Source organism: Mirounga leonina, unplaced genomic scaffold (assembly GCF_011800145.1).
Source record: "Mirounga leonina isolate KUSES-001 unplaced genomic scaffold, KU_Mleo_1.0 Mir_53, whole genome shotgun sequence".
In the NCBI taxonomy this organism is placed as follows: Eukaryota; Metazoa; Chordata; class Mammalia; order Carnivora; family Phocidae; genus Mirounga; species Mirounga leonina.
The window spans coordinates 97,843,474-97,856,736 of NW_023270807.1; the positions used below are offsets into that span (position 1 = coordinate 97,843,474).

At 33.8% G+C, this 13,263-nt stretch overlaps 1 protein-coding gene across 5 annotated transcripts in view; it reads left to right on the top strand.

The window, feature by feature from the left end:
- The window catches only part of STXBP5 (syntaxin binding protein 5), a 184,853-nt gene that overhangs the window by 146,295 nt on the left and 25,295 nt on the right, over positions 1 to 13,263 (top strand). For all 5 annotated transcript variants that reach the window (XM_034990955.1, XM_034990958.1, XM_034990959.1 and 2 more), the window contains 3 exons: positions 4,174 to 4,224; positions 10,466 to 10,705; positions 12,176 to 12,545. In XM_034990955.1, coding sequence (XP_034846846.1) covers positions 4,174 to 4,224; positions 10,466 to 10,705; positions 12,176 to 12,545 — 661 coding nt within the window. The remainder of the gene's footprint in view (positions 1 to 4,173; positions 4,225 to 10,465; positions 10,706 to 12,175; positions 12,546 to 13,263) is intronic.

Below are 13,263 nucleotides of genomic sequence, written 5' to 3' on the forward strand. Positions count from 1 at the left end.
TTCTTTTAGTAGTGGAAAAAAGTAGGATACAGATTTGTATATTACATAAAATGGATATTAAAAAGCAGGAAATATGCAAACATCTTGCCTCTTGATTATGGGCATTTATGGTGGCTATATTTTCTGTTTCTATATTTTCCAAATTTTCTGTAAAGAACACACAAGTCAAAAAAGCTTAAAGATAAAATGCATATGTATGAGAGGACAGTTAGAAGATGTTAATCTATTAATGCCTGTGAATCTATTGATTAAGACTGTGTTTTTCATATAAAAATTCTAATTTTATACATTGAAGAAAAAAATGTAAGCTTTAAAATATTTGGGAAGAAGATAAAGAACATTGTCCCAAGTGAAGGATGCCTTACACAGAAGTTTATACCATGTAATTTCATGCATATGAAGTTCTAGAATAGGCAAAATTGATTGATGGTGAAAAAAAAAATCAGAACTGGATATTTCTAGAGATGAGGACAGGATTGGGAAGAATATGCATGACCTTTCTTGGATGTTGATGAATTTCTATATCATGTTAAGGGTTTGAGTTACATAGGAGTGTACATTGTCAAAACTCAATAGGTATTTAAGATTTGTTCATTTGTATGTAAATTTTACAGCAAAAGAAAAAATACTGTCAACAAACGAGTGGGGAACATACAGTTTTGTGAAAATGTACGAAGTCTGAGTTACTCCTTGCTGGCTTTATCTTTTACCCTGGAACATGGGTGTTCCAGGGTAAAAAAGTTACAAGTTCAGTGTACTCTAATTGGCACCTTGTGCATGCATCTGTTAGTACTTGGTACATTGCAGTGGAGTTATTTCATTCCTCCAAGGGGCTGTGAACTCTTGGAGGGCAGGAAATCCCTGCCTTCTGGCACGTGGCTGGCGTGTGCCCAATAAATATTTAATAGGTTAGTAAGTATCCCTCTGCCTTTGTCTCCACCTCTACATGTAACAAAAATATTTTTCTCTTCATTAAAATTATTAGTTCTGTATCTTTTTTATAATATTAATTGGTAAGTGGAATTAACACAAAATAACAAAGGTTAATATTTTAACATTGTCATTTCAAGTTCTTTGTTCAAGGAAATTGCTCAAAATTATATCAAGGTGTTATAGCAGTGTGGCTTAAATATTTTGAACACTGTGATTGAGTTTGTGGTCAGGTTGTGGGTCTCCAGTTGCAAAGTGTTCAGGAAAAAATATTAGACCCCATAATTAAATCATTTTGTGACATTTATAGTGAAGTCAGAAAATCTGCCTAGTCATTTTTGTGTGTGATTTTAACCTCAATAAAATGTCAAAATTAGACCAACTGAAGAATTATTTGAAAGTTGGTTATATTCAGTTTTTTTAACATGATAAATTAAGTAGTGCTAGACTAAAAAAAAAAAAATTGTATTTTATGGGAAAGATTAACTTAAATTTTTTGAATATTTGAGAATTCATATAAAAGAATTTCTAGTAGAAAATCATGAAGGAGATTGAAAGCATACATTTAAGAAATTCAAAAGGAAATTTCATGCTAGTGAAATTTTTTGGCAGAAATATGTATATGGTTACTGAGTGAAAACTTCAACAGATACATTTCTAATTAACAAAATATTTACTTAATGTAGTCTGAAATTAATGAGGAATAAATTTGATCTAGCTTGTAAATTATTCACGTTATTTCTCCTTTGTTATGTTTAGCTGTATGTTGAATTTAGTTTTTGAAACAAACAAGGTTGAATTTACAGTGGTGCATACCATTCTATACTTAATGTCCTAAGGTTTTTTTTTCCCCATTTTCTTGTTTTAGTTACTTGGAATATTATCATAGAATTAGAATAAAGGAACGCTGGGGCGCCTGGGTGGCTCAGTTGGTTAAGCGACTGCCTTCGGCTCAGGTCATGATCCTGGAGTCCTGGGATTGAGTCCCACATCGGGCTCCCTGCTCAGCAGGGAGTCTGCTTCTCCCTCTGACCCTCCCCCCTCTCATGCTCTATCTCAGTCTCTCTCTCAAATAAATAAATAAAATCTTTAAAAAAATAAAAAATTTAAAAATTTTTTTAAAAAGAATAAAGGAATGCTGGGTTGTTTACAAGTGTATTAATAGCTCATTTGTATAGCATTTTGCAGTTTATTTAGAAATCATATTTCATTTATTATTAATAACTAACTTTTATCAAATCCATATTGTGTGTCAGGTATTATGCTCAGTGCTTTGCTTACATCATCTTGTATAATCTTCACAGCTAGGAAATTGGCATTATTATCTATCCTCATTTAACAAATGAGGAAATTTCAGGTTTAGAGAGGCAAAGTGATTGGCCTAGGGTCACACATCTGGTAGATGCTTGAAGTGGATTCCCCCTAAGGTTTGATCTGATGCCAAATCCAGTCCTAACCACTAGACTTTACCCTTCCACATTTTACGAACCTAGATATTGAAGCTTGTTCAGGGAATGTTTGTTATGAACTAACTGCATATGCATACTGGGTTTGCTCAATTAGTTTTGGTTCCTATCCTGAAGTTTCTTTTAGTCTAGGGACCTGGCTGTTCAAAGTGTGGTTCATAGACCAGCAGCACTGGCATCTTCTGGGAGCTTGTTGGAAGTGTAAGATCTCAGGCCCTAGTCCAGTAGTATAGAATCAGAATCTGATTTAACAGGATCACCAGGTGATTGGTGTGTACTTCAAGTTTTTGATAAGCACTGGTCTGAAAGAATAACTGGATCAAAGCAGAGTAGTCTAGAGAGGCATCCATACCATCTGATTAATGTCTTTAGACTCTACCAGACTGATTTTATACTTCAGGTAACATATAATATTGTATAGATACTATTTATCAGTCTGTGTACATTGTACCCATGGTATTTGGTGAAAACCTCTTTGAATTCTCTTGAAAGTGTTTAATATTGCATTTTTAGAAGATGGTTTTGGGGGTATAATATCTTCTAATTTTAGGGAATTGTATATTAAGTATGATGGCAACCATTTATATGAAATCAACTAACCACAGATTTCATTGGCTAGTTTTGTTTTGTAGTACATTTTATCTTTTAACTGATACTGATTATGTCTGGGTGAAAATGGGATAGGACTGATTGTATATTTGACTCATTCTTGATTTTTAGAGGATGATGATTAGATTGATGAAGCTTAGAAATAAAAACTTGAATTCCCCACCCCTTCCCAGTTTGCCTAATGCCTCTTTCCTAATACTGGATTTGTCATTTTTTTAGATGTGGAAGTTATATACTATGACTGGATTTCTCTTTGTTTACATGGCGCCCTTATGGACTAGCAGGGTCTGTGCTTTAAATATTTCTTAACAGCCCAAAATTTAACCCAATATATGCATTCATGTATTAACAAACAAGTGCTTGTTCAAAATTGTGCATAGGAAGCACTATTCTGTTACGCATGCATTGCCACTAACATGATATAGTTAAACAACTCCTAACTCTAAATCACTTCCTAGATTGAGGCAGTAACTGACTTTGAGGATGGAAAGTGAATTCCGAGTAAGTTTATACAGAGGCTTTTTTATTCTGGTGCAAAATAGAAATTGACATATAGTTTACATTTTTGTAAATACCATAATTTTAGATTGGCATGACTTTGTTTTGTTTGTTTTGCACTGACATGTAAATAGAGGTGTTAACTTGTATCAAGAATAGGTGAATTCTCATAGTTGTATGATGTAATCAAATACTTAAATTTAATCTTAGAAGGTGTCCTGTATTCTAGAGATTAACTTAAAAAATGATGAACACAGTAGCTATGAAGATGAGGAACTGGAAAGATTTTATTATATCAACTATCCAAACTCCGTCTTCTGCCTCTATTGTCCTTACCTGCAACACCTTCCTTCTGAGAAATGACTCTACTTCTCTTAGAAAAGCCTAACCCTTTCCTGTGAGCCTAAGAAATAATTAACAGTTAGAATTTAAAAGCTTTCTTGAAGTAACAGCTTCAAGCACACAAAGATATTACATCAAGTAAGTACAAACTTTTAAAAAGTTGAAAACAAGATTTACTTTCAACCTATAATATTATTAATCATATTTTAATTATCTTAGAATCTAGATTTAGTAATAAAATCATTTACTTCTATCTGGAGGAGAGTTAGTATTAACAAATAAGAATCAAATATTCTTCAGAACTTTAAAAATGCGTTTTATTTTTCAGCAAAGATGTCAAGGAAGTTAAGCTTGCCTACTGACCTAAAGCCTGACTTAGGTAAGTAAAATAAATAAATGAATGGGGTGCCTGGGTGACTCAGTTGTTGGGCGTCTGCCTTCAGCTCAGGTCATGATCCCGGGGTCCTGGGATCGAGCCCCTCATCGGGCTCCTGCTTGGCGGGAGGCCTGCTTCTCCCTCTCCCACTCCCCCTGCTTATGTTCCCTCTCTTGCTGTGTCTCTCTCTGTCAAATAAATAAATAAAATCTTTAAAATAAATGAATGAATGAATGAATGAATAAATAAAATCCATAATAGTTAAACTCCCTTCAAAGGGAAGACAAGGAAATCAGAAGATTTAAAATTACCATAGACTGGATTTTTATCAGAAATCAAGTTTAAAATGACTAAGATGTTTAAGGATTAACAGCCTCTAGAATGTCATCTATAAATTATAAAAGATTATAAATTCAAGCAAACCAAAATAATATATTTTCTCAGCTCTCATACTTTATATCTAAACAAGATTTGGTATAAGACTAAAATTTGTACAATTTCAGATTAATTTCTGTTAGAAGCTGTTATATCCCATGTAACCATCTGAAAACTTGCTTGAACTTTATAATTTATAAACTTATAAGAATTTAACTTTTTCACAGTAAATTAGTTTTCTGTATTACAATGAATTCCTCATATCAAGAATCATTATTTTTGATGATAAGTTGGGAATATTTCTTTTTCTATAGCACTTTCTATGCAACTAATCCCCTAGGAAAGCAGAATGAACATATTCACACATTCCTTTTGCTTTAGATTCAGCTCAAAAACAGCTCCCTGATATCACAGAATAGAGACAAATAACATTTCAGTAAAGATAAAAAGCTTGCAGTGTTTCTTTTTAAACTCACTTTTTTTTAATTTCAGAAATTTTGATGGTCTTTAATGAAATAAAAAGTAGGCTGACTGAAGATGGTTTCACCCATCTTTGTCTTAGAAATATCTAGATTTCCTCCCTTACATTTGCTTACCCTTGTCATCTCACTATTTATTCTCTCAATTCCTTAACTGCCTTTTTATGCATAATGCAAATTTAGGTATTGTCCATTTCACCATACTAATTTTAGCATTTCCAAATCATAGTCTTATCTCAGTTATACCGATAGAAGGTATATAATTATCAGTGAGTAGGCATAATGTCTTCCATTGTCAGCAGTACAAGTTTCCATTCTTGAACATAGGAAAAACAATTTCATAGAATCCTGGTAGTAGGACTGGTGTTAAGGGAACAAGAATTAATCCTAGAATATCAGATAGCATATGTTTTGAGAAGGGAATAGCTCCCTTTACTATATAAATGGAAGATGTAATTTGACATTAAGTGTATCTGAGGGGCAGTTTTCATCAGACTCTCAAAGAGGCCCGTGATTTTAATAACACTAAATACTGCTAGTTAAAATGTTTTTGTACCTTCTAGTATCTTAAAAATCTGAGAAAACACATGGAGAAAAGTACTTTTAAAATTAGTAAAAATACTGTATATTATTTTTAAAAAGAATATCACACTTACATTAAGTAATTTAATCAGTGGGTATATCCCATACTTGTATAGATCATCTTTATTCAGTTCATGTTTTAGCTTACATGCCCATGTATTTCAGTGCCCTAAGCCAATTACAACTGATTGATACATACCTTGGAACAGTCTCTGTGCTGCTTAAGTAATTTCCCTTCAAGTCATTGTACTGCTAAACTATTTTCTGGTAGAGATTCTTAGCCAGCAATTGTTTTACATTGGCTGGGGAGTCAGTGGGGAAAAACAATTCTATTGACAGCTCAAACTACCAGATATTCCTAAAGCAGCTGAGGCTGTTGGACTACCCTGCAGCTCTGGAAGCTTCTGTGACTAGAATTCACTTTGGCTTATGAGGAAATCTTGTAACGCTGCACTTTGTAGCTTCACCATCCTAGATTCCATGGCCCAGCTTCAGGAACCATGGGTGATATTGTTAGGCTTCTGATGTTACTTTTCAAGTGGCAACAACCAGAGGAATAAAAATCAGACTTTTATACTTTAATGTGAATTAGTTTTTTGTCCTAAAGTTTACCCTGACCAAATTCAACTCTTGGCATGATGTTTTGACTGGGGGAATAAAATATTGTTGCATAAGGCTCTCTATGTGGGAAGGAAAGGGTAATATATAGAGGTAGAATGTTCTAGGCATCCAGAGAGTAACATGAAAGCAATGATGTGACAAGCTTGTAACACCTACAGCTGGATAGAGGCATTAATGACAAATTTTATCTGAGTTAACAGCTTCCAGAAACCTCACATGTTCAAATATATTTTTGTATTTAAAGACTGAACTTTAATTCTCAATAATAACCAAGCCCTCCCCTTTATTTTGGTGGTTTGACTAATCCCATGTCTACCTGGAGTTGCTGGAGAAAGTTTTAGACTTGGACATGACACAAGTCCTGGCTCTTCCACTAATTATCTTTGTCATCCTGGGCGAGTTATTGTTATTGAATCTAAGTGTCTATTTTATTATTCATTAAATTGTGATGATAATACTTTTCACTTGTTATGTGGATTCAATAGAATAATAAATAGAAAGTGTTATGAAAATGTGTCTTACATAGTAGGCCTTGCTTAGTGGTAGCCATTTTCATTTCTGCTCTTCTTACTAGAATTAAAATTGAAATTTCTAGTCCATTTGTTTAGCTTGCCCAGTTTCTAAAATTTAAACCACAAAGATCCACAACATCTGACTTAACAATAGTCAGTACAAGTTGTAATTCATGAACTGCTAAAAATTCTAACTTGTTTTCAAACAGTTCTAGGCAAATAGAATTTTGTAAGTTTAGGATTGATTCTGATTCAGTTCATTTTCACATACTGATCTATACTTAAGAGTTTCTTTGGTAGCTAATTTTTATAAAGAAGTCATAATAAAAATGCAGTTGTAGTTTATGAATTTTATATAGTTAAATTAGTCCATTAAATTAAAACACTGTTTATTTGGCCTGTGAATTAACATTTGAAGTAGATTGTTGTGAATCACCTATTATAATTTTAATAGATAAGAGTAAGAATTTTTACACAGATTAATTTATAATGAAATTTATATTATCAAATTTTCTTACCAAATTTTCTTTTTTAAATTTTTTTAAGATTTATTTGAGAGAGAGAGCGAGGGGGAGGGGCTGAGGAAGAGGGAGAGTGAGTCTTAAGCAGACTCTGCGCTAAGCACAGAGCCAGATGTGGGGCTCGGTCTCATGACCCTTGAGACCATGACCTGAGCTGAAACCAAGAGTTGGATGCTTAACCAATTGCGCCACCGAGGCACCCCTCAAATTTTCTTATCAAATTTTCATTGATTTCTATCTTTGTCCCTGAGTCACAACTGAAAATATATGTCCAATCACCTTGTATGTGTATGACTTATTAAAGTAACGGATATTTTATCTTTGGAAACTACATTTAAAATTTCTATTATTTGGGGTCCCTGGCTGGCTCAGTCAGTAGAGCATGAGACTCTTGATCTTGGGGTTGTAAGTTTGGACCTCATGTTGGGTGTAAAGATTACTTAAAATCTTAAAAAAATAAAGAAAATTTCTATTATTTCTAGAAATCTTTTTATAACTTTGAAAACTTTAGAGTTAGCATTTGGAATCAGTTTATATATTTAATATTACACACTCATCCAGTAATGAGCTGTTGCTTATGGAAAGTTGTTTCATTTACAGGAAATAGTTCTTTTTTGCCATGTCAAAATCTTTAAGAGGAATTACAGGCAAAAGAGAGACATTTTTAGGCACTATAGTTAGAAATTACCCATGTTATTGCCATAACTAGTAGCTTTATTATTTTCAGAGGCTAGCTATAATCAAAATTCTGTTGTATATAATTATCATTTGGGGAAATATTTGTCAATCTATTAATTTAAATTTTTTAAAGATTTATTTATTTAGGGAGAGAGCATGCAGGTGCAATCAGGAGGGGCAGAGAGAGAGGGAGACAAGCAGACTCCTCCCTGAGCATGGAGCCAGACATGGGGCTCTATCCCAGGACCCTGAGATCATGACCTAAGCCAAAATCAGGTCTGATGCTTAACTGACTGAGCCACCCAGGCATCCCTGAATTTAAATTTGATTACAAAAGCTTTTAGGTAGTATAGTTAGGATTCAATTATACCTTTTCTATTTAATAAAATGCAATTTAGAAGACTTGACTGTGTTTTTTTATTTTTTATGACACGAAGTCATTTCTTTCATGATAGCATTGAAAGCATGTGATTTGAGGACCTATTTATTAGATGTGAACAGTAGAAACGCCTGAGAATTTTAATATATCCCACAGTTGTGGCAGCAAGACATCGGTTTAGATACTTTCAACTATAGATCTGTCTTCAGCAAGTATTTATTGGATACTTTTATAAGCCAGGCACTATGCTCAAAATGACACAGCTCTTGTATTCAAGAAACTTAGAGTCACTTTAGAGTGAGTCCTAAGACAAGTCTGGAAGAACTACAGAACAAATGTACTATTAGTGCCATGGGAGAGAAAAAGCTATCAAGATTCAAAAAAAGAAAAACCATATATGGTTTTAGGAATCAAGATAAAACTTCATGAAAATGATGGTACCTGAGATGACAAATAAGCACAATCTTGACAGAGAAAAGGATGAGGCACAGGAACCAATCAGAAAGAAAATCAGAAGCAGAGAACAATGATTTACTCAGTTTTTTCCCACAAGGTCCTGAAAAGTAGGGTAGCATCGAAGATAGGGCCAGAAAGGAGAGTTGAAATATTTTGTGGAGAGTCTTAAAAACCTGAGTAAGATACTAAACAAATGAAGAGGAACTACTGAAGATTTTTTAAATAGAGGTGGTAGAATTATGACTGTACCTTATAAAATTCAGTTAAGTTGTGCTAGAACAGTGACAGAATGAAAGTGGGAAGACCACTTGTGAATTATCAGCAGTCTCCATGAATGATGAAGGCCTGAATGAAGGGTAATGGAAGTTGATTGGTAATGGAAAGAGGGAAACAACACTGGAGTAAAATAACATTGGACGTGGCATTCCATCAGATATGTATAGGTAAAGTGTAAGGGAAGAACCAAAACTGAAACTCATTTTAAGTGTTGTTCCCTAGAACAGGGTTGTCATGAAAATAAACAGTGCCATTAGATGAATTTAGAACTTTGGAGAAATAATGTATTTTGATTTTGTATAGTGAGACATAATAGGAAAAAATTCCCATAAATTTGGAAATGCAGTTACAAAAGAAAAGAGGCCAAGGCTCAAGGCAAACTTGCAATTGGCCACAGTGAAGAAGGCAGCTAAAGACAAGAGAAGGTTTAGTAGTATAATTTTGAAGTATCCCTGTCATTACAGAAAGAGTCAAGTAAAGGGAATACACCTGGTATGAAATTAAGTATGAGCCAGATACCAGTTATATGTTTTGATGTAAAATGCCTTGGATGAATGTTGATTACAGTTAAAATGGTTTTCAAGAAAAAGGAAGGCTAAATTTTTATGGATTAAAAGCTTTCATATGGACAGATTTGAAAAAAAATCTTCAGATTTGAAGGTAGAATCAGTACTTCTAAATGGATTTTTTTAATGTAAATAATTGAAAGTGCAACAACAACTTAAGATGTAGTATATGCTGGCTAACCGAACATAATAAAAAAAAAAAAAGAAAGAAAAAATGCCCACAGTTTTCTAGTTCTACCCAACCATGGAATTGCATTACCAAAGGAAGTAACAGCATCATGAGAAAAGAAGTTGGTGAGGTCTAAGATTAGAAAAGCAACCGGGATACTAACAAAGAGCCACACCAAAAACCATATAGATCACACATCCAAAAATTCACTGGAGTTACACCCAACTCACTTCTGAGAAGTGTGGATTTATCTGTTTGTATTTTATATTTAAGCAAAGGAAAAAATTATTAACATAAAAGTAAATTGTTTTGGGGACGTCTGGGTGGCTCAGTCGGTTAAGTGTCTGCCTTCGGCTCAGGTCATGATTTCTGGGTCCTGGGATCAAGCCCCACATCGGGCTCCCTGCTCGGCGGGAAGTCTGCTTCTCCTTCTACCTGCTCTGCCGGCCGCTCCCCCTGCTTGTGCTCTCTGTGACAAATAAATAAAAATCTTTAAAAATTTTTTTTAAAAAGTAAATTGTTTTTAATTAAAATATGCTATAGGTTTTGTCTTTTTGCAGATTAACTCTTTGGCCAAATTTTTATGATATTTTATAACAAGCAATCTCACAACATTTTAATTCATTTCAGATATAAAAGATAATTCCTTCAGCCGGTCACGGAGTTCCAGCGTAACCAGCATTGATAAAGAATCTCGAGAAGCAATTTCTGCTCTTCATTTCTGTGAAACTTTTACTCGAAAGGCAGATTCATCTCCCTCCCCATGTTTATGGGTTGGTACTACATTGGGAACAGTGCTTGTCATTGCACTGAATCTTCCCCCAGGAGGAGAGCAAAGACTTCTTCAGCCAGTAATTGTCTCTCCAAGTGGTATGTATGCTTTCATGCTGTACTTATGTTGAAGATCTAACTTGCTATATTTAGTAGAAGCCTTCGCTTTTCATTTTTGAATTGATCTGTGAATTCTAAAATGTAAACTAAATGGAGATGTAGTCTTATGTTTTTAATGAAGGAATACATGAATAAGATTCCAGAATATCGTTTATTTATACAGCCATTCAGGTTTTGCATTTTTTTTAACTCTAGGATCATATCTAAAATGATTACTACATTTGAAAATGAAAAAAAAAAACTGTTCTTCTAATGCATTCTAAGGTACCTTAAAATGCTATGTTCTATAAGCAAAAGGATGGTACCATATTTAGGAGAAAAAGCAAAAAGTATTTTTTTTAAACATCATGTAGTTGGCTGTTTTTAATATCTAAATGTGAAGTCTTAAAATATGTTATCTTTCTCCTTTGAAGTATTAGGAAAAGGTGATTTAATAGCAGATCGTAAGAAAAAATTTATGACCTTCATATATTGAAAATGAGATTCAATTTCATCAAATGTATGTGGAGTCTGATAGATCTGGAAATAACTGAGAAATCTGGTTTTCATTACTAATTTATGCTGATTTAGGTAGGAAAAAAACATGATTGTGCTCATTAGTGTATCCCTTGTTTATACAGTGGACTTAACATTACTTGGAATTTAAAATTAAAATGTAATTATGATTTTAATGGTTTGTGAACTATCTTTACATCAAAGAAACAGTTTGATTTATTCATTCAGCTCAATAAATATTTGAGTATGTTGTGTATGCCTAGTTGTTAGAAAAGGTTACATAATGATAATATTCTTACTAAGCTCCTTTCTTCATAGTAAGAATGTGTATAAGGAAAAAAAAAAAAGCCTGGAAAGATAAGCCACATAAAGAATGTTCTGGTAGCCATATTAAAAAGGTAAAAAAAAAAAAAGAAAAACAAGGTGAAATTAATTTTAATAACATTTTATTTAGCCTAGCATATCCAAAATGCTGTCATTTCAGCATGTAACCAGTGTTTTTAAATTATTAAGATATTTGACTTTTAATTTTTTTTTTTTTTGGTACCGAGTCTTCGGATCCGGCATGTATTTTACTCTCAGAATATGCCACAAGTTGGACAGGCCGTATTTCAGGGGCTCTGTAGCCACATGTGGCTAGTGGCTGCTATATTGGACAGTGCAGCTCCTAGACACCATCCACTTGCTCTCACACTTGTTGGTAGTACACTTGGCAGATAGGAGATAAGACATAGTTCCAGGCATCCCAATATTTATCAGTTTGGGCATGTATTTCTGATTTCTTTTTGCGGACTCAGATACATGCTTGAAGGTTGAATCCCTTCAGTAAGCTGGTGTTCAATTTCAGTTTAATATACATTCTGCATGTTGTTGAATGTCTACTCTGTGTCACAGTTGGAATAAACATATTTGCTGTGGGGGTTAAAATACTTGTTATCTACTTATGTATTTTAGGTACTATATTGAGGTTAAAAGGGGCGATCCTGAGAATGGCATTCCTGGATACCACAGGCTGCTTAGTGCCACCTGCATATGAATCCTGGAGAGAACACAATGTTCCCGAAGAAAAAGATGAAAAGGAGAAATTAAAGAAACGACGGCCTGTCTCCGTATCCCCTTCCTCTTCTCAGGAAATTAGTGAAAACCAGTATGCAGTGATATGTTCTGAAAAGCAAGCAAAAGTCATCTCACTGCCAACTCAGAACTGTGCTTACAAGCAAAACATTACAGAGACCTCATTTGTGCTTCGTGGAGATATCGTAGCATTGAGTAACAGTATCTGCCTTGCCTGTTTCTGCGCCAATGGACATATTATGACTTTTAGGTAAGAGTTACACATTTTTAAAAAACACAAAGATGGCACTTACACCCTTAAAACATAACACTACAGAATTATATTCCACTTAAATGAAATGCTTTTGTTTACAGTCTTACACACTGAGAATTTATTTTCATTCAGTTAATAGTGAACAAGTTTATGAAGAATACAAGTCAGTTTTATCTACCTCTCAAGTATACTAAATCATAAGGTTTATAAGGTACTGCCATTTTTGCCTTCTATAACACTTTGTTCAAGACTAAAACCTACCTTGTTTATTTTTTTTTTTAATTCCAGTTAGTTAACATACAGTGTTGTATTACTTTCAGGTGTGCACGATAGTAATTCAACACTTTCATACATCACCTGGTGCTCATCATGACGGTGCACACCTTAATCCCCATCACCTATTTAACTCACCCCGCCCATCGCCCTCCCCTCTGGTAACCATCACTTTGTTCTCTATAATTAAGAGTTTGTTTCTTGATTTGTGTCTCTCTCTCATTTTTTCCCTTTGCTTGTTTGTCTTGTTTCTTAAATTCCACTTATGAGTGAAATCATGGTATTTGTCTTTCTCGGACTTATTTTACTAAGCGTTATACTCTCTAGCTCCATCCATGTCATTGCAAATGGCAAGACTTCATTCTTTTTTATGGATGAATAATATTCCATTGTGTGTATACACACACACACACATATATACACATGTTTATATACATAGATA